General features: G+C 39.1%; 1 protein-coding gene across 12 annotated transcripts in view; it reads left to right on the top strand.

The window, feature by feature from the left end:
- Positions 1–26,471, top strand: part of PARD3 (par-3 family cell polarity regulator) — a 450,332-nt gene that overhangs the window by 317,161 nt on the left and 106,700 nt on the right. For 8 of the 12 annotated variants that reach the window (XM_086741984.1, XM_086741987.1, XM_086741985.1 and 5 more), the window contains one exon: positions 14,248–14,358. The exons of 3 other annotated variants lie outside the window; for them this stretch is intronic. In XM_086741984.1, coding sequence (XP_086598110.1) covers positions 14,248–14,358 — 111 coding nt within the window. Of the gene's footprint in view, positions 1–14,247; positions 14,359–16,246; positions 16,655–26,471 lie in introns of those variants that run through there. One more of the 12 variants, XM_086741995.1, reaches the window with a different exon arrangement.

Genomic DNA, 26,471 nt, shown 5'->3' on the forward strand with positions numbered 1-26,471 from the left:
TTTAATTAAAAACATAAAATGTGTGTTGTATTAATGCTGATACTTTTCATGTTCATCTCAAGGTACAGATATTAAGTAAAACCTCAGACATTTGTAGTTCAGCCAGTCACAGAAGAAGGAAGTTTGTATTAATTTTAGAGGGGAAGAAAGTATTATTTTTAATTCCTTCCACGTTCAGTAGATTCTCTGGAGTTTAATGTAAGAACGTAAGAATACAGTCACGCAGAGTTGAGTGATAACTAGTAAATCCTGGTACCCTAATATTTTGTCTCTGACAATGGTCAGCCAAGGGAGGGGTACCAGAACAGAGTAACCATATAGCAGTTCTTCCCAGATCTGTCTTCCAGGTTTTCAATGATCTGCAGCTCAAGGATTTATGGAGACCATGTCTTTGTGCTCAAGTACAAAGTATAGAGTGTGCGTATTCTATTCTGGCCAGTTTGTCCTGTTACTGACAATTTGGGGTGTATTTACCTAATTCCAAAAAACTAAGAAAATTTGTAGTATATCATGTACAAGTAAATGTCTTTTACAGACTCTGTAGAATGACTTTTGTATCAAGGAGCTGCTTTTCCAAGCGTGAAGATCTGATTGCAATGCACTGCGGTAGATCTGACTCATTATGTCAGTATTTTATGGCACTCAGGTAAGCATGTTTGCAAAGTAGCAGTAAACCTTTTTGATGTGCAATAACATTTCAGTAGTTAATGTAGTGTTCCACTGCATATTAACTTTTACTGCTTCTGTGCAAACTTACAATAAGCAGGAGTGCAAGTAAAGGCTGTAGATCTTTGTAAAATAGACCCTCCTGGAATATGTTCACTTCATGAACTAGTTTTTCAGTGTATGTTTGGGCTCACTGATTATGTGATTAACAGTAAATTTTGAAATGTTTGCTTCTGCAGAAGATAGATTCATAGTTTCTACGAATGTAGATATCAGTATTGTAACTCCTAGTTCTAAAAGGAAGAAGAACATAGTGTGGTTTCGTGGAAATACTTGGCTGTCTTAACTACTTTCAACAAATATAATAGCATAGAATCATAGAGTCATAGAATCACATGGTTGGATGGGACCTATAAGATCATCTAGTCCAACCGTCTTCCCACTACCATTGCTGCCACAGCTACTAAACCATATCCTGTAGCTTCTCATCAAGCCGCCTCTTGAACACTGCCAGGGACGGAGACTCCACCACCTCCCTGGGCAGGCCGTTCCAGTGCCTTACCACTCTTTGAGAGAAAAAGTTTTTCCTCAAGTCCAATCTAAACCTCCTCTGGTACAGCTTGTGGCCATTTCCTCGGGTCCTGCTTGTTGCCTGGAAGAAGAGGCCAAACCCCTGTTCATCACAACTTGCCTTCAGAAAGCTATAGAGTGCAATGAGGTCTCCCCTGAGCCTCCTCTTCTCCAGACTAAACAATCCCAACTCTCTCATACTACTCTCGCATACTACTGATATGGCTGTTTTAAAGGGTTTATAGTATATGTTGAAAGTATGCTGGTAATATTGTATTGGTAGAGAAGTTCTCCATTAGAAATAACTAGTTCAGTAGATATATTAGGTTCATAGACCTGGCTTTGTCAATGGAATTTGCAGAAAGTTAGTATGTTGTTTGTGCTCACAATACAGAAAACTATGGGAGTCTGGCAAGTTGCTTAAGCTTTCAAGAGGAATTTTTTTCTAATTTAAAAAATGGGATAGTACCTTGCCCATGCTAGTGTCTTAAGGGGCTTTGATGTCCTGTGGTGTTTCCTGTGTTGTAACAATACTAAATATTTGTATGCTAAAAACATACACTATCTACGGCTTCCAGATGCTGCTGAGTTTAGTCTGAAGGTGGGTGGATGGTGGATGACTGAAATGTGTGTTGATTCCCTTTCTTCTGCTATGCTGTTGTAGGTAGTACTTAGTAAGAAAATGGCTAATCAGAAACAAAGTTTATGGATTAGCTCTAAAAGTTCTGAAAAAGAAGATTTAATAGCAAAAATGCATCTAGAATCTTAGCTGTATCAGCATTTTTGAGTACCATGATAATGAGAGTAGTATATTTTTATAACGATGGCAAGTGCTTCTAGCATAGTCAACACCAGGTGTGCCAGCAGTATTTAGAATGCAAACTGAAATGCTATTACACTTTTCAACAGCAACATACCACAAATAAATCTCAACTATTTCACAATGTTATTATAGATACTATCTTTGTCTTGAAGTTCAGAGCACAACATGCTGCCACAAGCAGGAGTTTCAGGTGTAGTGTTACAGTTAAAGTATTTCTTTTCTCTGATGTTGCTGAGCAGGTAATGATACCAACAGTATTATCATCTGTAACTGTTAGGAGTCCTGATATCATCTGTGGAGCTCCAAATACTTTGCTAATTCTGTTTGCCTTTTATAACTGCAAAAGGAAGAAAACTGCTTGTGTAAGATAAATAAAATACGAAGACTCAGTGCCATTTTCATTGGTATTTTTTTTAAGATTTATTTTAGGCTATATATTCAGAAGAAATATTAATATGGCAGTGATAATTGCTGTATACTGTGTGCAGCACCAAGCATAAGCAGAACTGATCTCATTTGGAGAAGAACATTCAGGAGCCAGATATCTTTGATGTCAAGATATGGTTTATTTTAAACATCATCTGTTTTCTACATAAATATAGGCTCAATCACTCATTTCTTATAGTGTCTGAGCACGTACAAATGAGTACAAAAATGCCAGGGTGTACCAGGCTGGTCCCGATCTGAGATTTTCTGTGCTAGGAGCTTATTTACATGGTGACTGCAACAAAAAAAAAAGCCTTGCCACCCCACCTCTCCTTTAATTAGTACAGTGCAGGTCCTGATTTGTACACCTTTTCAATCTGAAGGAAATCTCTGCTCCCAACTTGGCCCTGAAATAATCACCCGTGTAGATCACAGTTGATATAGTTATCTCAGCTGCAGTTACCGAGAAGACAGCTCCAGCCCTGAGTACTGGCAGCTACAGGATGCCGGGCGTCTCCAGGGCTCCAGGTAGCTCTGGGCAAGCCCCTGCGCCAGCTGCTGCGGGGACGCGCTGCCAGCCTGACTTCCCAGCGATGATCCACCTGAGCCTTGTCGCATCCGCTCCAGAGATGGTTTGTTCCGGTGCTGCCTCTGCGGTGCAAAGTCTTGCTCTTCATTTTCCACCCAGCAGGTACTGTGTATGTAAACTAAATTTTCATGCCGCAGGGCAGAATATCAACTGATAGAATAGACAGAGGTAGGTGAAGCCAGCAGTGGCATGCTAATGCATACTAAACGGAGCCTTGGCTCAGGCCAAGTCGTGTGCCTTAGCCCTGTCTTTGTAGCAAACTTACAAAACAACGTACCTGGTATTTTTTGTCCTCTGTTTTTTATGACAATGTAGATTCAGGGGCATTCAGTGTAGCTTAATTAAGTTGTGCTCTGAAGCACCTTGTAAAAGTATCCTATTGGCATTATTTATTTGTTTTTATGATTAAATTTGATATTTTATCCCCGAGGAGACTTAGGTGGCACTGTGGAACCCAGAATGGGACAGGAGTCCCTAAACTGTAACCTACAGCCACCAGCACTCAGGTACCACAGCTCAGCGAGGGCAATTGCTGTTCCGTGCTGCAGGCGTCCTCTGAGAAGAGAATGGCAGCTGCACACTTGTCTGGGTTTTAAGGATATTTTAGTTAGACTTGTCCCACAGATCCTACAGTGTTATCTCTTGTCCTTTGCTGGAAATCATCTGTGCCTGCCCTACCTCCTATAAGTATAAATATGTGAATGAGGCTAAAGATATAGAGACATCACCTATTTCTTAATTTACCCCACAGAGCTTATTTTCCAGGAGATGTGTATCAACAAAGATTTTCAGTAACTGACAGAAAAAGTGCTGACTGACTTATTAACATTTCTTGGTAATGAGATCTGTAGGGAAGCTTTAATCTTTGGAAGGTTCTGGATGAACTGCCGGTAGTTTGATTAACTTTTTGTGTGTCTATGTTAACCTTTGCTGATTTTATACAGTGTAATTGCAAAGCTGCAAGACTAAGTTGTTGGAATGATGTTACTGCAATTTCCTGGTCTAACTAGCTGGTGTATTACATTTATGTCCTCGTTTCTCTGCCTGGTGCATGTGCTTAGTGAGCATCTTTAGTGATTTTCTTGTTGTAGTTCATGTTTACGTAAGGCAGGCCACGCTCATATATATGCAAGCAAGCGTTTCAGTTGTAAAATGGAGTTATGAAGGCTCTTCATATTACTGAGGGATTTTTTCCCTTTTCTGCCAGAAAAGTGTTGAAGTAAATTTCCTTTGCAACTTTTCTTTACTTTTTTTTTTTCCCCTGTCTCTTGAGTGCCAGTAAAATGGGTGGGTTTTTATGTTTCATTAGCATTTCTTATAAGGTCTGCCTTTAGACCAGTACCCATTTTCTAAATTGTACTTCTGTAGGGTTGGAAAAAATCATGGTAACCAGATGCAGTATTTGTCTCTGGCCTGGCAAAGTGTTAGATTTAACAAAAGAAGCTAATAGAAATGTTCAAATTGACCCTTCTCATCATTTGGACTTCTTGGAGCTCAATCACTCTCTCATTATTATCAGAGTTATTCACACAGAGGCAGAAGTGCTAGTATTTCTCATAATCAGTCCTTGAGCCAGACGTAATTTGCAATTTTGAAGCATTGTCTTTTGAAACAAAAATGCATTAAAATGAACAGAGCAGGAATTAGAAGTATAGTTGTGGAGAGAACGCGTTGAAGAGTAGCCATGGTTTAAATGCCCTCCCTGAGCGCTCTTAGTGGACACTGGTAATTAGAGGCACACAATGTAATATTATTAATAACCTAAATTGGTCCACAATTTTTAAACTAATCTGTGGAGTGGGACAAATGTAACAACAGAAGTGTACTCACCCCGCTGCATGGTTGCAGGGCAGCAGTTGTCAGGTGGGGAGCGCTGGGGCGAGGTTTCGTGACCTGCTCCGTACAGCATGAGCAAGAGGCAGCTGGCTGGACTGGGCACCCAGCACACCAGCAAGGAGTGTTTTACTCTGACTCGGAAAAAAAAAATTACTTACGTTATAGAAGAATAACTACATTGTACTTCAGACTCAAAAATAGTCAGGCACCTGTTAATAGTAGGCTGCTGTTGATGCTTAGAATTTGGGCTTTTTTTTTATCCCTATGTATGGTCTTATATATTGCAAAGTAGAGGGTTGGATATCTACTTTTATGTATGTGGTCTGTGAAAGATGAATTGGTGTATTGGAGGCCTTCACTCAAACTTTTTCAGGAGCCTGCTCTTTACTTAGTGAGACTTTTTTTTTTTTTTCCCCAATTTATATTTACAGTTTTTCAGTTACTGTTTAACATCTCACTGTCCAGTACTGAATTACCTAACAGGACATTGCAGTCTTGATGGGCAGATTCTGTCTGAGAGAGGGGACAGGAGTATTTGTAAGTGCATTAAATGACAGTAATGAAAGGATATGTTGCCCATTAAGGTTACATTATCTGTTAGAAGACTGAATTAGCTTGGCTGTGTCACATGTATGAGCTACTTTCTTCACTGACAAATAGCACACAATTAGTGTATCAGATTTAATCTTGGGGCAAGTAAATTTGTGGTCAATAACTGCTCTCTTTTTTGAATACAAGCACAACATTAAAGAGTTTTTGCCACGCAAGCAAACTTTAAAATGCATGGACTGTTACAAAACTTCCATTAAAATGTCATGTACTGCTTCTGTGGTTGCTGCCATATTGATGATTGCTAACATAGCTGTATGCAAGCAGAAGCTTTCTTTTTTTTATTCCTGATTCCTTCAGGGATGCCACAATCCACAGTTTAACAGGTTTTGGCTGACCACCATGAAAATGAGTTATTTATGGTGACTTTTAGTACATTATGGTATTGCTTACTGAGTTGATTTGGCCGTACAACAGAAGAATCTCTTGTCTGCTGATTTGCTGCTGTCTTTCAAATATTATCATTGTAAAATTATCCCCACTTCCTTTGACCCTCTCAGCCTGTTTTTAAACTGCAATAGTTTGGATTAGTTGTTAGGTTTTTTCCTTATTTCTTGTCATTTATTAATTAACTAATGTATTTATTTATTAGAGCTGTCAGTGGCCTCAGCTGGCTTTAGGCAATCATGAGAGGCAATGCAAGAAGATTATCTTCTGTTTAGATATTTGCAAACAGATGGTCTCGCCATAAAAGAAATCTGTTTTTAAAAGTTCCACCATTTTATGCTGGAAGTAAATATTACAAATGCTTAAGTTGTGAAAAGAGAGCGACTTGGTGTGAATAATATTCGGCTTGTTGTGTCATGCCTTTCAGGAAATGTTATCAAAACTGTTTATGAAAATAATTGAATGAAACCTCATGACATGTCTCTTGGTTTGGCATCATACCCATTTTCTATGAAGTTGGGATACTGACTCACAAAGACAGGCAGATGAAGCTTCAGTGGCTAGAAACGGTTACTGATCCCATATGTTGTTTCCACGTTACAGGAAGTTGTTGTGGGAATAACTGGTGATGTTGCACGTGAAGTGTTGCAATTTATGTGCTGTCCTCACTGTTGGTTTTGAGTAGCCTTGGTTTGGTGAGATGTACTGGAATCCCCACCTGAACAGTGCTAAGAAATGGTTTTTAATGTTTGGAAAGTGAGACAGAGGATGGTGGGAGAAAATCTGGGAAACATCACAGAAGACCTTCACATGCTTTACAGTACTAGTGCACAGGGTGGCAACTTCAGAGAGGGCTGATAATTTGGAGTGATAACCACTTTGGTTCTACTGGCTTACATTTCTGTGTTCATGACTGAGCATGTGAATTTCTCTATGGCTCAAAGGCAAACTTTATTGCTCTGAAGAGGTACAAGTGTACTTTTCCAGAGGTATTATCTGTTTTCAGGAGTTGCTTGTGTCCTTCTGTAATGCCCCTTTCTTGGTTTGGGACAGCAGACTTCTCTGGGAACCTTCCTGGCAGGGGTCTTCTGCTGAATATTACACCAGGATTGCTGCTCTATCAGTTTTAACACATGCAAGGAAACCAGTGGAATAAGAAAAGTTATAAATGTTCATTTTAACGATGCCCACAAGCTCCTACATCAAGGTGCCTTGCTTCTGCTGCCCGTGCATCTGTGCTTCTGTATCATCTCAGGACAGTACCGCTGCTGAGCCACTCCAGCAGTCACTCCGCTCCCTTCTAACAAGTAGAATTTCATCTCCTGATTTGATTAGATGTGATAACTGGCTATTTCTAGAAATACATTGCAAATATGTAAATGTTTGCACTTAGAAGCATATTTTTAAAGATAGCACTTGCACAATTTTACTTTGAAAGGAAGGCTTGTAAACCCTCAAGTCATCACTAGCCAGGGTAATTTTTGTGCGCTATGTTGAATCCTTGTTTATGCTTATTAAATTTTATTTTAGGAACAGAATGTTTTTGCGTGTCACAATAATATTTTGCAAACTAGATTTTATGATTTTGCTGATACAGCAGGGTCAAAAAGATTACAGAAATCATTGCAAAATCCTTTGAGTAGTGCTAGGTTGTCTCTGTGTGTGAACACTGTTTGCTACTAGGGGGAAAAGAGCATGCCTTGAAGACAGAAAGCACTGATAGAATAGCTCAAGACACTTAACCATTTGTTAATTTTTAATGATCATCTTTTTTCTATTAAGGAACATAATGCTACTGAACTTCTGTCTCAATCAATTTTTGTGTTTTTTCATTCATCAACTAATGCATGTTTCTTCTATAGCTCTTTATTCTAATGAAATGTGTGGATGATTTGGCATATGACAATGATCTCATCAGTAACGCATCAGAGTAAAATCCATTTAGCAGATTATATGTATAGTTTTGTAATATCAAGGATACTGTTATATATAATGATTTACTGATATATGTTCTTTTAAACTGAATCTATTTTTGAGATAAGTTGTAAATGTGGAATTTCTGTTGCTACCATGCATACATCCTCCTTTCTTCACTTCTTCAGTCTAGGTATTTATGTATGCGAAGTCATTTACATGTTCTTTATGTCTACATGTGTATTTCATATACATGTCACATTTTATGTGTATATGGCATAATGTTGTAGCTTGAGCTTGCTCTTTAAATGTTCTGCTACATTCTCTTATCTGTTGAGTGTCGCACTGTCTAGTTGCTCTGATGCACTGGCCCAAAGCCACTGAAGGCACTTGCTAGTCGGTGCTTCTCTGTCGAGTGTGACAGGCTTTGGATTAGGCCACCTCCTAGCTGGTGACAGTCATTCAAGCAAGTAAGCTTGCAAGTAAGCCAGCTAGGGACTGACAGAGAGGTTTGGGTTTTAGTTTGATTAGATTATCCAGAGTTCATAGGATTTCCTATTTGAGGGTCAAGCTTTGGGCATATAGGTCTGTGTTCTTCTCTTTTTATTAATAATAGTGTGGCAAACAAGTATCACAGGGTCTAAGGATGGTCCTTTCCTCTGATGTGACTTGGCTGCTACATTCTAGAAATGATACTTTTTAAAAATGATCCTCTTACATTTTTTAATTTCTTCACTTACTGTGACTGCCATTGTTGGCTGAATTTGAGGATTAAGTCTGTGGATCTGTGAATATGACTTTGAGCATTTACACTTATCTTGAAACTTTCTCTAACCCTTAATGTAAAAGGAAAATTAAGAAGCTATAAATTAAGTAGAACCCTGGAGTATCTTGGCAATTAGAGTGAACAAGATTTCAGCTGCTCTCTTTCATCAATTTCTCACACTCTTGGATAGACAGGGTATTTTTAATTTACAACCTGTATTTCAATTAGTCATAGAAGTTTTTTCTTTAAGCTTTTGCTTATGCAGTTACAGAATAAAATTAAACTACTTTTTAGCTATACTTTTCATAACAGTGTTTAGATGAGAAAGCTACTGAATAAACTAGCTGTTACATGAGGTAGTGTTCTTGTCTTTATAAATGTTGTTACTATTATAAAGAGATTATTCTATAACCATACAGTATGTCTCCTCAAAGAGGCATTAAGCTATGTCTATGAAATAATATGTTTATGACCAGAAAAGGTGGGGGTTTTTTTATATTTGTGGTTTGGAGGAAAATGTGCACTTTCTTTTTGCTCTTAATTTTCCATCATGAGCAATAATATTCTGTGCTCTGCTTCTAAGAATTCAGACCTGGAGAAGTGGTGGCCACAGGTCAGTGTTGTGGCTGAGGTGCTCCACAGTATCTGGTGTAGCTCAAGCTTTAGCATCAGAAACTTTTTTTATCATGAATGTGTTAACTTTGTGAGGCAGTAGTGTATGCAATTTTCCTGCATTTCCTGCGGTATCTCGTGTCTGCGCATTGGTATCTTCTGCGCTGATTTAGGTAGGGCTTTTACAGCTTGCAGTCAAATTGTTGGCACTGAACTTAACAAATGACAGGAGCTTGGAATTAGATTCCCAGGATTGTCTGAACAACAGTGTCACAGATGCTCCTTTTCTGCACTGTTTTGGTTTTTAATTCCAACAGTAGCTCTTACCTTTGTTTTTAAACACTGTCCTCCTTTTCACTAACGCAAGGAGCATTGAAGATGCACAGATCCTGAGCAGTGGAGTTCTCGTGTCTGCTTCAGAAGGCCAGTTGTAATTTCCTTTACATTTGTAAAAACTGCAACAGGTATCCCAGCAGCCGGCCTCACAGCAAAGATAATGAGACCATCACAGGTTCAGACAAGTGCCTGAAAATCTCCAGGTGCTTCAGACATTCACTAACCAGCTGCACGCAGCGGAGAACAGCTCCTGCATCTGTGAAGTGAGCAGCAAGGGCTGGGATCAAATCACTTGGCAGTATCCGCAAGGCCATATTCTTGCAAAAGTCTAGAGTCTCTCTGACATGGGATAAATGGATGGTGATTGCTATTTAACAATGAAGATCTCATTAATGATTGCACTTTGGGCATTCACAGCCTTAGGTTGTTAAGTGAGCAGCCTTTTCAGTGAGGGAAGTTTATAATGTGAGTCTGCCAGGACATTCAATATGTAAGTTATGGAACAAGTAGTATTGGAAGCAGTAAGGTTCCAAAATTGCCATGGGTCGTGTATGGGACATACGTCCTAATTCCATCTTCTCTTCCTTTTGAGTACCTGAGCAGTAAAGAAGGAGCTTCACAGTGATGCAAATGCTGGTGGGGTGTGGGGAAGGTGTCACATGGGGCAATTAATGGTCATGGGGCAATTCAGGGACTGTACTCCTTGCACATTGAAGAAGGTGCAACTTTTACAAAGCTAAGCCAGACCTTTCCCCTTGGCCGATGCATTCACATTGGGGTGTTCTACATACTGTGAGTAATTCTGGGGACCTGACCCATGCTTTGCTTCTTTTGACTATCACAACTACTCTGGGGCCACTGGAGAGCAGCAAGGAAGGGCTTAACCACCGGCTGTGAAGACACTGCAGGGAGGCTGTGGGATGAGCATTTGGTGTTTTGAAAGGATATTGCATAGACGGCTTGAATTTCAGTGGTCTCAGCGCTCTTATTTTTATTTCTAAGTGTCCTGTTTTATTTAATATTCATGAATCAGAGTAGGAAACATCTACTTGAGGAGATTAGAAGGACTGGTGATTTTTAATAGCTTGACACCAGTGTAGTCACCAGAGTACATAGCGTTGTGCAGTTGAGGGAGTGTTAACAGCTCACTTTAATTGTGTGCCTTAGTATTGCTGGATCTTGCTCTTCTGTAGTTAAACTTGGCTTGAATGTGAATGTTAAATAATTTATAAATGTCTGTTATAAATCTGGTGCAGAGGATGCTGATTTGGGCTGTGGGTTTCCTTATGACTATAAATCGTACTTCATGAAGCAAACACTTTTAATAGAGATAAATAGCAAGCACATTTACTGTTAGCAAGAATAATCTTACCAAAACCTTTGCATGGTGTTTGGAGTGGGGAGTGACTGCTCCTACAGAAATAAAAGGAGAGGGGGGAGAGGTTGTACAAAATGTATTCCCATTGCATTTCTTTTAAACACCTTTCTCAAGTGCTTGGTGCAGCCTGGAAAATGTTTTTCTTTTGTCTGTCTGTTACTGCTACTGTCGTAAGCTTAACAGAGATGCTGTTAGACTTGCAACCTTGGTGGAAAAGAGAAATCTTGAATTTGTAAATATTTTTGCACGGAGGTCTTGCTAAAAGTATACAGGCTTGTTCGGAGCCAGACTCATTTAAGGCAGTGTGTTTCCAAACTGTTCTGCAGCTCCATGACTTAGGAGTACCGTGGAGATGCTATCTGTGCAGGTGATGCTGTTAAAAACACAAAGCCACAATCAGGGAGGGGGGAGGACGGCGTTGATTATTCCGGGTTTGAGTGTAGGGACAGTGCAGTTAATGTTGCTGAACTTGTTACAGGCAGTGGTAATTATGGCAGATATATCACTCTGCGGGTGACAAAGTCCAGAGGAGGCAACTTTGCAAGACCACGGTGGTTTATACTCTGCCAGGCTGTCCACTGCCAGGATGACCATGGAGCTTGTCAGAGATGGGCTCCTCTCAGAGTGGGCACAATATGGCCACCCTTTGAAATGCCTGGGAAAGGACCAGAGATGTCTTCTGGAGACTTTATCAGGATTGTCCTGTAAGGCAGAAGGAACATTCGTTCCCAGATGACTGGAAGAAAACCCTGAAAGAGGAGAAGGGTTGTTACCACAGCTTCCTCAAGAGTCAAAGCAGATTGATCCCCTCTGGCTGCTCTGAGCGCTGCCGGTGCGGCCTGCCCATCTCCGCCTCTGTGGAAACGCAGCACGAGCGTGGTGTGTTCTGGACTCGAACGGCTGGATCTGGAAACTCAAACCGTCAATTTTTACTAGGTTTGGGTTATATGTTGACATTAGAAGTACTCTCCCCACAATCCTGCAGCCTGACCAGACATTTATTAGACTGCTTATAAGGAGTATTAGAAATATCCTGTGTACTTTATTTTTTTTTAATAAGGTATTGATTTCAATGTATTTCTGTTCATACTTACCATGAATTGATTTATGGTGGTAGAAATTCAGTTTTGCTGCCAAAACCTGATGGGTACTGACTAATTCAATTTTTTCTTTTCTTTTCTTTTCTTTTTTTAACCATTAGTTCTTTTTAAAAAAAAATAAACAGAATTTGGTTCCTTTGCTTTACCTGGCATTTTGAATGGGCCAAGGAAGGGCAGGAGACAGAAGCAAACATGGACATCCCAGAGATGCTGTGCTGCAGTACCACATATGTTGTGTGTCTCCTCGCAGCTCTGTGAGTTCTGTCAGTCAGACCCCTGCCACCTCCAGCACTCTCTATCAGGGTAAAATGGCTCTGTTCCACTGTTTTTCTGCCAAAACTCCTCTCTTGGCTAGAGGATATACGGCTATTTTAAATGAACCATTCTCTTTTGTCTGGTGTGCGACATCCAGAACTTGATTTGAATCTCTTGTGTCATATATGTAAATGTTTTCTACAGTGGTTTTGACTACTGTCTAATAAATAGGTGGATATTTTAAAAGATACGCGCTGGTGTTCCTAGTCACTGAATTTAAGTGTGTCAGTTTTACATATAACATATTATAAAATCTCTGATTTTATGTAGTATTTTGTGTTTCTTAACCCTATCATGTCTTCTGCCTTTTTCTTTTCAAATTATTATTAATGAACAATTTTAGTTTTCATATGCCCGAATTACTTTGGGAAGGAGCAATTTGGGAACTACAGAGAACAGCTATGCGCTTCAAAGTTTGTGTACGCACTCCTACACTGTACTTTTGTGGTGGTGTTTTTTTAAACAGCTGCCCTAAGAGCCACAAATGTGGTTACACAGGACAATGATATCTCTTGACTGAGTGGTCAGAAATTAATCTTTCTGCAGGGTCGCTGTGTGGTATGTGTTCAGCCCACACAACGGCTGTGTACTAGAATCAACAAGAACAAAAGGGAAAATACTATAAATACCTATGGGACTCTAAATATTTGAAACAGTTTACATTCATGGGTCAGAAAAAAGTTTTAAGAACTTTATGTTTTATTCACTGTTTGTGACCATTTGGGGTGTCCTGTCCCACCATTGCTGGACTTTGCACGTTTCAGTGCAAAGTTTCATTTCACTTTTGATGTGAACTCGATTGTGAAGTGCCAGAAGGGTCAGTCTGCTCTCATCTGAGTGTTTGATTTAAGAAAAGGAAAATTCTTGCTGCTTTTGGTATGATAAATGATCCCATATTTAATAGGTATGTATTATAATAAGATACTGTTTAATATATATGTGTTATCTCTTCTGTCTTAAATAGAAAATTGTCACCTAAACTTTAGATGTTTTTAAGGGCTATATTTGAGTGTTTTGTTCACTGTATTCAAAAGTATTTCCCTTCAGAATAGGTCTGAAATACCTAAGAAATACACACAACTTTGTCCTAATAATAATTGAGTATCTCAAATGTCAGATTGTGCTCTCTCTGAATGTCTAAAAGAAAACAGTGCAATGTGCAAATGTGGAAGAAACCTAAAATACTTGAAATGTAGCCGGTAGAGGGGAGGAGGAGACATCAGGAGGGCAAACACTGGGTTGGCAGCATCCCACTCCATCTGGGACAGCCCAGCCAACTCCGTCCCTCTGTTCACCCTCCTTGCACTGGAACATCTGTGGGGGGGAAGAGTTACGAGTAACAAAGTTTAAAAAAACTTTTGGTGCTGAAAAATAATAAATTTCCATTTTTTGATCACAATCACGGTGTGGTGAAACTGTTCTTTTGGGGCGGGTGCAGTGGGTGGTAATGCATACGGGACAATTGTCAGACGTACAGCGCTGTGTCTCTCGCCGTTCATACGTGAAAGCCTTCACTTAATGTAAACTTGAGTTGCATTCTTCGGCGGTGATAGCACTGAATAATTTCTAAAACATTGTTTGACCATATATTTAAGAATAGTGACCCCAAAATCCTGGCAGAAAAAAAGGAATGTGGTCCTGGGTTTTGTTTGTTTTTTTTTGTTTATTTTGTTCTGTTCTTTAGTGAGGAATTCTATAAACTTTTAAGAGGAGTGAAATAAAAATAAAATTAAAAGACCTTACACAAAAAACCTGAAAGCAGCCTGAAAATATTAAAAATTGAGATTCTGAGGGCTTTGCACTTTCCCTTCCTGATTTCCAAGCAGCCTGTCTTGGAGGACTGTCTTTGTCATAGGAAAAGGAAAATACAGTTTTGTTCATTTCACAAGTTAGATTCTTTTTTTTGTGTGTTATTAACAGGTTTGGCAAACATCGCAAAGATGACAAGAGTGAGAAAACTGGTAAAATAAAAGTGCAGGAAGCTCTTACTTCAGAAGAGGAGAGAATACGAATGAAGCAAGAACAGGAGAGGTAGACTTCAGTATTTGCTTAAACCTTGATAGACAGAGTTTGTTTTTTTTAAATTAAATAACTGAAGTTCAATTTTCACTGATGAAATTTCCCAAATGTTGATATGTTTATATACTTTAAATAACAAGACAAAGCTGGATTTATTTTGGACATTAGTATCAACAGCGTCTTTGGCTGCATTAAGCATCTTTTATAGACCCAGAGCTCCTTTCCTTATTGAGGAGACTGGAGTAGCAATATGAAATGTTTTCTCTATATATTATATAATTGATTTTATTGAAATTTTCAACAAAAATATTTATATAGAATGAAATATGTTTTGTATTTTTCTTCAAAATCTTGCATATCTAGATTTTTCATTGATATATTTAGAAAAAACCTAAAAATTACACTTACTAGTATATTTGTCACTGGAGTTCAGTCTATTTATGTGTCATGCAGTCTGTTTATGAAATATGTATATTAAACTGCTAATTGTAAAAAATGAGTGGTGAGTACCTCTATTTTTCCTTGTCAGCTTCCCTTAACATTAAAAACCTATGTACTATATATATATATATATATATATTTATATATATATATATATATAATTTGCTATTCTCAATATTTCCAGTCTACTTTTCCTCCTGTCTCTTGTAGCCCTGGATATTTGGGACCTAGACTCTAGTATCTCTTTTATTAGCTTAGTTAAAATCTTGGAAAGCTTAGGTCATAAATTAACTAGTATTTGGGGATGTGCATGGGGAGAAGACCTCTTTGTTTAGACATCTCTTCAGTAAGGAGACAAACTTTAAAGGGTTACAAAGTTTGAATGCTGAAAAGTACATAGATTCAGACATATTTAGCAGTGAAAGTGAATATGAATTGAAATGATATATCTAAAAATCACACTGTAGCTCAGCCACAAATTGAGGATTGATGCAGGAGCTATGGAGGGAAATTTTGTTGTCCTTGTACAGGAGGTATGACTAGTTAGTCCTAATGATCCCTTTGACTGTAATCTCTATGCGCCTTGGTCTTCTGTGGGTAAGAACAGAAGTTTATAAATGATGGCTTCATCACTCTAACAGCTCACCAGAATAGCAGAGCCACAACAACTCTTATATATTCTCCTGAGTTAAACCTAAAATGGTTACTTTCAGTTCTTTTAGGGTTGAGTGATTTACATTGCAGTTAAGGCAGGCTAGGAGTGTATACATTTATTAGTTACTGAAGATCAGCAGTAACTTATTAAACTGCAGAAACTTTATCATTTGTGACCATCTGTTTGGATTGCATTATGAGATTTTTTTTACTCTGTAATAGATATACTAGCCTGAATTGTTGTACAAATTTATTCATATCTTTCTCCATCCATTCTGACGGGTGGCTGGATCACAATGCTTGGTTGTTTTTTACTTGTCTGATTGTTTGTTATTTTCTCTTTTAACAAAAGTGAAGCAGGGTCATTAAATTTGTTCCTGTTTTAAAGAGTAATGTGCTTTCAGATTAAATGGCAAAGGAGAATATCAGAACTGAAGGAAATAAGTGACTTTGGATATGAGGGTGTTTGTGCAGTCAAATTCCTTTCACGCGTGGGCAGACCAGCCACTTTGTGGATAAATTCGTGCCACGCGTGCAGAGCCATTGAAAGCTGCCTCCGTTGCTCCAGCCAGCTCAGGGCAGGGGGAAGGCTGGCCACACGTGCACAGCGCTGAGCCCTGGCTTAACATGGTCTGCTGAACCCAAGCTTGCCCAGCATGGAGGGTTTCTTAGTAACCTTAGGTCCCCAGGAAATCAACCATACACATTTATACAAAGAAGGAAGACTTGAGTTTTGAGTTAGTAATGTTTTCTCTCTCTTCATTCTCTCTCTCTCTGTCTCTCTGTGTCTCTCTGTCTCTCTCAGTAAGAATGGTGAGAGTATAGACTGTCCATGTGGTGATGTAAGAGAGGTTACAATAGTCACGCTGGGTACCAAGGTAGAATTATGAAATTATTTGTTTAGCCCCCAATGCATGGAGCAAAGTCCTAATCCCTGTCAACCAAGTTATGCTAACCAATTTGAATCTTTCCTGGAATCTCACTCCTTGTGTGTCATAAAAACAAGTTTATGTGTTCACTGAAACTGCAGAAAATGCATGTGCCAGAACTTCGTAACAGCCTGATGTTACTGTAACATGGGTCCTCCTCCTCCCGGTACTCTTTTTCCCTAACTGTGTATTTGCTTTCCTTTCCTTTGTGTTATGTCTATAAGAGAATGCAAGTTCTTTTGGGGTAGTGGCATGTACAACTAATAAAAGACAATAAAATAGCAACCAAACGTGTGAGGTGCTTCCTTACATTTCTGAAAAATTCAGATGTTGATTTGGTCCACAGAGACTAAATATTTTTGCAGTTAGATTGCAGAGAGTTTCCTTTTGATCCTGTAAAATAATGATGTTAGATACATACTATTAATGAAGAGTACTCTTGCAAATTACCTGAACAATCCCTCAAAATGCTTACTAGGAGACAGAGTAAAATATTACTGTCAGTGTTGGTTCATAATGGCTGCTATTTTAATTTTGTTTTCTGTGATTTTTTTTTTCCTCCTCAGTATTTTTAGCAGTACAATTCACTTGCTCTGTTTTATGTGGTATTTGATACTATATAGCTCTATAATGATGCAATACTTTGGGGAAATAGGTTGGATTTAATGAATTTACTATGTATGAGAGCCTAGGAGCAAAAATCCTTAGGGGGTCAGAGAACAAGTGAACGGTCCATTAAAAAATCAATCATGCCCACAATTTTATGGAATTATTAGGCTTTCACTTGATAATCTTAATAATATTGTGCTTACAGTAGTATTTTCTTTAAAATCTTAAAAGTAGTGTTCATATTAATTATGAGACAAATAAGCAAATTAATGTTCTTCAATTTACCATGATTGAAATTAATAAAATTGCCTTTTATTACAAATAATTCCTTATTAAGGAGCATATCTTTTAAGCATATATGGTTTATGTTTACTGACAATCTTAAAGTAATTTTGAGCAAACAATGAAATTATCTAGTTGAAAATGTAGTCAGCTTTCAATAAAATAGACTACAGGAACAATTAGGAGCATCATCTGAGGAGACCACCCACTAATCTTACCACAATTGCTGTAGAAACCCTTGCTATTTGTAAATTCTGCAAATGTTGGATTAACAGTTCATCCAAGGCCATAAGATGTTGTACCCTTGTGTCACTATTCTCCAGAAAAAGAAATCTGCTTGCATTTTCCTTGAGTATCTGCCAAGCACTGATCTGAAAATCCAGATGAGCTCTGGTGTGCTGGTAGAAAGGGTGCTTTTCCCCAGCAGTGCACCAGTCAAAACCTTAAGGCAAAACTAAGCTACAGGTTTTCTGAACTTGACCTTGTATCTCCAAAGAAATAGACTGTACTGCAGAGTCTTGAGGAAGCTGAATAAGACTTGAATTCAGTTAGCTCTATTGCTGTGCCAGATCACAGCTGTTTGATATACATGCTAACTTGGAGCCCCTCTTTCCCATGCTGTCATCTTGTCCACCACTGGACTACTGAAAACTGGGTACCACTGAGGAGCTACATTCATTTGGATAGACTGAAAAAAACTCTCCTTGGGGCCTTCTTGGTTTTGTTACAGAAGGTTTCCAGATGCACCTCTGGTTGGCTTGTATTCGTTAAGAGTAATGTTTTGGATTTTACAGATTGGAGTTGTATGGGATATCTTGAGCTTTCAGAGATGCTTCAAACTCGCATAGTTTCACACAGGCATTGCTATGTAGGATAGACTTAAAAGCAAATATTAAAACTTTTGTCAATGACGAAAAGGAATTAGTGTTACAACCCAGTTAGTTTTCATATGGATGGTCACCTTCTGCTGTGCTATAGGACCTAAGCCTTTGGAAGCTCACAGACTTTTCCACTTCAGAAACTCTCTACATCTGGTCTTCAAGGGCCTTGCAGGATTGTGTTTTATCAACAGGCAGCCATTGTGTCTGTCAGTATCCTGCAACCTGATTGTCCAGAAATATTTTCTGACTTCTTCAAGATCCTGTAGTATAGTCTCTTTCTTAGGAGATGTGAGGACAAAACTGTTCAGAAAACCTACTGCTTTTGTCTTCTGTTTTTTCTTGGTGACCTTTGCTGGAGAGAGGCATCCCTCTTACAGCAGGTTCTGATATTTCCATCTCTCCCTTTTTCACCCTTGGATTTTTCCTTGGATGTATTTTTTGATGGTTTTTTTTTTTTTTTTGCACCACCCCCCCCCCAGCTCTGTGTTCATTACAAAATAAATATTCAGCAAATCAAAAACCTTTGCCCGTGTTCTGCCCTTCTTCAGCTCAGCAGTTCAGGCGTGTGCAGTTCTTGACACCCGCGTGACAAGACCATGCGTGCCAGCCTTGTCCTCAGCCTTGGACTGACTTCCCCTAGCGAAGGAAACGCTCCCCAACCCAAGCAGCTTTACTCTTTGTACTCGGGTAGTAGATAACAGGGGAATGAAATAAACATACTTCTTTGTGAAGTTTTCAACAAATTTAGCTGTTTCCAGTGTAGTTCACTGCTACATAATGCTTAAAAGATGAAAGTTGCAATTCTAATGTAATCTCATGATTCAGAGTACGTGATCCCAGCTATGAGCGAATAGCGCTGATGCTTTAATCCAGCTCTAGAGGCACTTCCTCCTCTTGAAAGACGAGTCTACAGGATATTTTCTCCATTTGGTTAATACACTGACTTAAGAGCTTTACTGGTGTTCCACAAATCTCTGGGTTACCATAAAAGTATTTTAATTTTAGTATTGTATTCTGCTTCAACTTCCACTGAAATGGATGCAAGATCAGGTGCTCAAACACTTGTGTTGTGCGGATCAGTCTTGAGGAGATCAGGAGAAAAGTTTTGGAAAAGAATTAGAGCGCTGTTCCGGTGGAAGGAAGTGCTATGACCGAGGCTCCAGAAATGCTGGGAGGATGACGGAGCAGTCAGATGGGGGCTTTTAGAGCCAGGGGCTTCCTCCGCCCTGAAAAAGCAGATGTACAATTCCATCTCCGCGGTTTTGTTGGAGGAAGATTAACACACAGCAAAGCAATACTGCACTTTGCATGTGAAGTTATCGCCTGGAAAAGAAACCTGCTTCTGTGCTCCCTCCCCCCCTTTCTGGTTTGGAGCACGCAACCTTTTGTTCCTTTGTGCTACAAAGGGCATTCGGTGTACAGAACCCCGCCGTTATTTTCATCCGGGGCCGTGCGAAAGGCGCCGGTCGCGCCGTGGGAGCGCACCGCGCGGCCGGGAGGGGGCGCTGCCGGCGCGGCCGCCGCGCGGAGGGGCCGTGGCGCGGAGTGGCGGGGCCGGCGGCCGGGGCTGGGCCTCAGCGCCCTGCTGTCAGCCGGCGGAAACGCGGTTTGCGGTGGGGATGGAGGCGATGCCTTTGGCGGTTGGAGGCGAACCTGTGGCAGCTGCCGGAGAGGGGCAGAAAGAGCGGGAGAGGTGACCCCTCCAGGATCTTGGTCTTGCGGGGCTGCCGTCTGGGGGAGGTGGCTCAGGCATTCTCTCCGTGTTGGCAGATTTGCTGTTACTTTTGGAAATCCATGAATAGGATGACAGCATTTTTTTGTGTGTCAATGTAAATAAGGCTACGATTTCAGTGGGCGGTGTTCACGTAATGATTTTTCCTAAATTTAGAGTGAAACATTCTGTATGTTCATTAGTAGGTTAAATAACACTGATTTTTTTTTCCTGAAGGATTTGGTCATTCCATAAAGTGTTTCCTGTATTCTATGTTTCCTAAGGGTATAAGGGTCTTTATCACCAACATATAATAAACTTCTCTTCATCTTTCTCTAGTGCCATTAAAGCCACAAGCCCTTTGTTGTAAAAGTATACTAATGAATAGAAATGTTACAACAGGAACAGAAGTCTTGTGTTTTCCCTTCATCATGCATCATCCATTTTAATTAGACAAAAGGGTGGTGAGTACTGTGACAAGAGTCTGGAATTAAAATCATTAATTGGTGTCAAGCTGACGAGAGACTGCTAACATGAATTTACTGACAGCAGGAAAGAAATTAACCTTATTACTTTATTTAGTACATTGGGGCTATTTATTATATTTTCCTATGCAAGTTCAGTGTGTTGCATTTACGATGACAGAGAAAGACAAATAATTAATAAAACCTAGATAAAGTTTTATTACCTCCTATCAATGAAGTTTACATGAAAACCACATCGATAACTTACAAAAAACAAGCCCATCACATCCTTCTAATCAACGTAACTCATCAAAACCATTACAGCAATATTTTTGGTATTTTAAATGAGTATAACATGCTATGCTCTCCAGCCAAGTAGAATTGCAAAAGTGATCTGATTTAAAATCATGCCTCTAGTTTCTTAATGTCAGTGTTGCAAAAAATGAAACGTATTTTCTCCAGCAGTGACATTGATTGGAATAACTGTCTGTTTTGATCATCATTGGAAGGTCAGCCTAACAAAGATGAGTTTTAATGTTAAGCATCTTTATCCTTTAGATGAAAGAGTACAACAGTGTCTTACAGAATGACAGCAGCATCCTATAGATAATTTGTGACCCAAAGGTCATAATAAAAGAATAGAGGGGAGGTCATCCTGTAGTAAAGGCCATCTGGAACTGTTAAAGTATCAGATGGAGTAGGGGGCTGAACAGCAGGACACTCTTGGTGTCTTTCCAGATTTCCCAGAGAGACCATAATATTTTTATTGGAAAACCCCAACTTTTATCCCCTTAAGCAAAATATTTTCATCAAGCAGTTTCATCTTGCTTTTAGGAAAAAAAGACAACATACTGTGATAGGGAGAGGATTTTTGTTTCTTACACAGCCTAAGTGTTATCTGTGTCTTTAAAATAACGCTAAGGTTCAGCTTTACTTCTGTATTTTGATGGCACTTAACAGCTTTCACAAGAACTATTACCTCTAAATCCATTATTACTGCAACATGCAGAATGTAAATATTTTCTAAAGTGACTTGTGTAAAATCTTTTCTGATAAAACTTCCACCCCCTTCCCAGCCCATAAGAGAGGAGGGAAAAAATTCCTCTGTGAATCAGAAAATCAGAACAGTATGTTTCTCATTCTCACTTATTTTGAGATGGGGTCTGCTTGTCAAGGGATATTCCAGTTTCCCTGAGATATGTAGCATTGTTTTTGGCAGTGTTTTTTACATAATGGATGAGGGTGCAGGACGTGAAAACAAATCAATGGCAGTAATTTTTGTAAGAGAACACAGAAATGAAGCATGAGAATATTGAGCTTTGGAAAAACATTTCAGACCAGTTCCACTTCATAAAAATACTGACTTTGGGAGATAAAGTAAATTGAAGCTTTTCTGGAATAATAGTTGCTGAGGTAGTTTTTTTAACAAAGCTTCTCCTATTCTCTGTCTATGTATTACAAATACAAAGATTTTAAGACCTCATGCTGGAAGTATATTTTCTCTATTATTTCTCTACAGTGATTCAAGACAAGGGCAAGGTCTGTCCAAGTCCCTTGCCATATATTTTAAAATATCGTTTACATGGTCTTTATAATATTCTGAGTTACAAATTTGATTAAGGAGTCTTGCTTATCGTAGGAATTCAGCACTCTGTTAGAAATTTCACTTCTAAGAGCACTGGTATGTTGTGTTTCACTTTTGAATGCCAAGAACTTTAGGATAAGGCAGCAGCATGTCCTCTGATGTCCCATAAACTGAGATGTTATGGGTAGAGTTGCTGTAGCAAGTACTTACTTGAGAATTAAAAAAGCTGTGCCATAATTACTAACTTACTGAAATTGCTGTTGCTGAATTGAACAGAACTGAATTTGCAGACCGCACTACAGGAGTCTAACAGTTGGATAAAGCACGAAAACCACTCTTTTTTTTCCCTAATTTTTAGATAGAGCAGCAAGTATTTGACTAACTAGGAGGACACCTTATGACACATGCACTATAGGCAGATAGATCCCCCTCCATACCACAGCTGGAGCTTTTCTTTTGTAATCAGTTACTAGAACAAACCTTTTAATGGGTTATAAGAAACCTGGCTCTGTTTCTTGGCCATCCTGTAGATTTATGCTCTCACTCAGTACTGTGATCCAGCAAGGTTTTAGAAGTGAATCCTGAGAGGTGTTGTGGGTGCTAACTTGTGAGTCCCAAGCAAAGATATTGACTTATAAGATATATTCTCTATTGCTGGTTTTTTGTTTGGTTTTTTTTTTTATCTTTTCCTTTTCTTTCAACTTTGGTATATGAGATTCACATAATCCTTTGTTTTGAGTTTTTTTTTTGGTGTTGTATTTTTTTTGTCACTTCAGACTATTTTATTTTCCAGCTTCAGGATTAGTCTACTTTATACATAGCACTGTAGAAACACAGAATAATGGACTTGGAATAGAGCTAGTGGCAGAATTTCATACCCACTTTTGTTACTAGACTTTGGCTAGAGGAGCATAGATGCTGGATAGGCTCAGCTCAACCGACTGATGGCAGTGTTGTAGCTGGACCTCCAGTTACTGCCTGCAGTATCTGGGAATGACTGACTTGATGTATGGTATGATATATGGGAGTATTTGATATATGGTCTGCCTGTGTCATTTGTTTCTTGCACATATGGGAACAGCTGCTCCTTACACATGTAACAGCAGAATTCAGGTGTTACCCACCAGAGCCACTTTCTGACATTGTTATCCAGTTGTAAAGAAAAATTTAGGGGAAGACATGGTCCAAGAAAGCCTTCATGAGAGAGGAAGCCAGTGTTCTTAAAAGTGAGGAGGAATGGAAGCAGGAGCTCTCCCAAGTCGTATTTCAGCAACAGCTGAATCTCATCATCTTTTTCCTTTCTAGTTCAGTCCAGCAAAATAGCTAAATAGCAGATTGCAGCTAAGTTAATCTAAGGATCGGGGATCTGTTGTCATAGGTGTAAATATCAGCTCTTCTGGATGGTTTTGAAATGCAGAAGTAAAACAAAAATCCACTTTGCTTACAGACAGCAATTACTTTCTTTGATGCAACATGATTCCCAGCAGGATAACTGTCCGCGTTGCCCATCTAGGTGATCCTCCACTGCTGGGGTCACTGACCCTCAGATGAGGCATGAAAATAAGGACAGAAAATTTCAGTTGTGGTAGTGTTTGTTTTGGAGATAGGAGGACTTGTCCTACCTATGTACCTGATACATTTGGCTTTGGTTGAAACACATCCTTTTAAAAAACACAGCAGACGTACCCTCCACCCTGAAATGCTGCTGACTGTTAACTGCAGAGTAGTCTAAAAGCTCCACTGAAAAGTAAGCAAGCTGGTAATTTACAGATTTTTAAAAATCAAACTAAGGATTTTCACTTGTTTACTCCAAGAAAGCAGCTTTGAGATACTTTGCTGGGGGTGATCTATCTTCCCTTTGGAAAGACCAAGGATGAATCAAGAAGGTCAGGGGATAAAGAAAGGTAGGGGTGAAATACATAATGATTGCACCAGGTTTGAGGAGGTGATTCTGATGTCTCCTTTAGTTTCATCAATGTCACTTGGTTTCAAATTGGTGTTTGCACTTCACCTGCTTATACATGTAATATTTACTTTCTCTCCTGCATTTTTTTTGTTTCTTTACATCTTCATTTGTATATTGCTGCCTTCTTTAATAGCCTTCTTTATGAAGTCCTTGTAAAAATGAGCATGCTGTTCTCCTCTTAATGTATTAGAGCACTTACAGTAATCACCTTATCACCTTTATCCCTTCCTCCCCCTTTTTTTAACTACAGCCCTCCTGGGTTATAGCTCATTAAAGGTTTTTGAAATTCTCATGCATCTCTTCTGCATGTGAGAGTTGAGGAGGGGGGGAATTTCAGAGAGACAGTAAGTACTATCACATCGTCTAATTGGCAGATAGGCTGTGATTGTTGAAGGCGAAAGAAAATTAAGACTGTCTGTGTAGATGCATTTCCTTAATTTTGAGGTAGTGAGCAACTTCTTTTTTTCTTTTTTTCTTTTTTTCTTTTTAGATATACTCCCTGTTATATTTCTCTGTTGTTGTAGAACGAATATGTAGGAAATATATGTGTGTAAAATTTTTATGTAGGTGCAGAATTATAGATCTGGAAGAGAGATCATGCCACTTTTCCATGGTAGGATCTCCTGTGTCTGTCATTCCTGCAAGATGTTTGTTTTGTACTAGCTTTTTTTTTAGTTTATAATGACATAGACTCTACAACTTCCCATGGCAATCTTTTCCACTACCTTTTCATTAGAAAGTTCCCCTGCCCACAGTATCTAGTCTTAATTATTCTTGCTGCAGTTTAAATACCTAGTACTTGCATTACAGATGGAAAACATTATTCTTTTCCTCCTTATTTATCTGGAGACTGCTGTTATGTCCCCACTCTATCTTTTTCTTTTCCCGAACATCTTGACATTGCTGACTCATGAGTATCTGTTATCCAGTAGAACTTCCAGATCCATTCTTGAAAAGCAACAGACAGATTTTTTCCCCTACTTTTAATTGGTATGCTTAATTATTCCAACTATATAAACTGCCTTCCAGTTGCTGTTACTGAAGTTAGTTCTATTTTTGAAGTTTACTCTGTCTATTTTTCAATAGGATTTGAAATGTTAATCCTTTCCTCCAAAGTTCCTTCATTTGGGTTTTCTGCAGATTCAATAGCGTCTTAGTTAACAATGAAAAGCCTGAGTAAATTCAGAGAGAGATCCATGTAGAAAATGTCTCGATCCATCCATCCAGCGTGACTGTGAATTCCGAGAGCTACTCCCTAGATGCCCTGTAGGAACGGCCTGGTTCGACGCATCGCATCGTCCTGTAGCTGTTTTTCTTAGCCTGGGATGTACTGTTTCTGCTCTGTTCACAAGGCTGTTCACTGTGTTGTAGAAGGAAATCCAACTGAGTTGACCACATCTGTTCTTGATAAATCTATGGTGGCTACCGCTTGTCCCATTCGCTTCTCTGTGCTTACCAATAGTTTGTTTCAAAGGGAATTGAAGTTAAACTGATGAATCTATAATTATCCTCCTCCGAGGGATAATTGACTTTTTCTAGTCTTTCAATACTTCAGCTGTGCTCAGTAGGTTCTCCTGGTTACTGAAAAAGGTCTGAGGCTGCCTCAGACATTTGTGTGTGTCAGATGAAGTTCAACTTAACCAGTTTCTAGCTACTTGTTTTGCTGTTAGCTTGGAGATCTTTTCCTTGTTGGTGGCTGTATCAATTGTGCTGGCCACCTGCTTGCAATCAACCCTTTTAGTGAAGACAGATGCAAAGAAAAAAAACCATTAAGCCTTGGGTCTCCTCAGCATCATCTGTCAATATCGTTCCCTCACTACTGAGCAGGGGAGCAACCTTTTCTTTGCTCTTCCTTTTACTGCTAATGCAATTACGCAATGATTTATTGTTGTCTTTAAAGCTCCCTGCTACTTTTACTCCACATTGTGCCTTGGCCTTTCTGATTTTTTTCCCCTGTTTGCTTGTGCTTATCCACAGTAAACTGACCATATTTTGTATGTCTTTTTTCATGTGTCTGAGATCAGAGGACAGTCATATTTTAGCCATCTGGCCACGCATGTGTGTACACAGGAGATAAGGCAGAACTGTTAATTTTTTTCTTTTAATAACTTGAAAAAGGTTGATCCTCAGCCTTGCAATTTATAAATTACATTTATGTAGCAGTATTTTCTGACTTTTTAAAAAATATATGCTAAAGTTTTGAATGAATTGGAGGGGCAAATGAGGAAGAAGAGGTGTCTGTCTTGTTTACAAGCTACCACTGCTGCTGCCCATGGTTATCCATTGCCCACAGTGATCCTTTAGAATTATTTTCCCAGGAAAGCAGATGGCTTTGTTCAGAGATGGTTATAACTGTAATAACTAAGTAGCTCTAGTCATGATAAGAAAAGCTAAGTGTCATATGCCATTTCACAGGGAAATCACAGTAATGCCTGTAATCAAGGTACCCTCATTAGAAGGAGTTGTCAGAAAAAAATTCTGCTTGGATCCAGACAAAGGTCAAAGAAAAATACAGGAGAGGACAAACTCCTATATTGACTTGACTGCCAAAAATGAGAAAAAGGACCATCAGAGCACTGAAGGCTGTTGAGGAGAGGAGGAGG

Source organism: Chlamydotis macqueenii, chromosome 2, assembly GCF_036417535.1.
Source record: "Chlamydotis macqueenii isolate bChlMac1 chromosome 2, bChlMac1.mat, whole genome shotgun sequence".
Lineage (NCBI taxonomy): Eukaryota > Metazoa > Chordata > Aves > Otidiformes > Otididae > Chlamydotis > Chlamydotis macqueenii.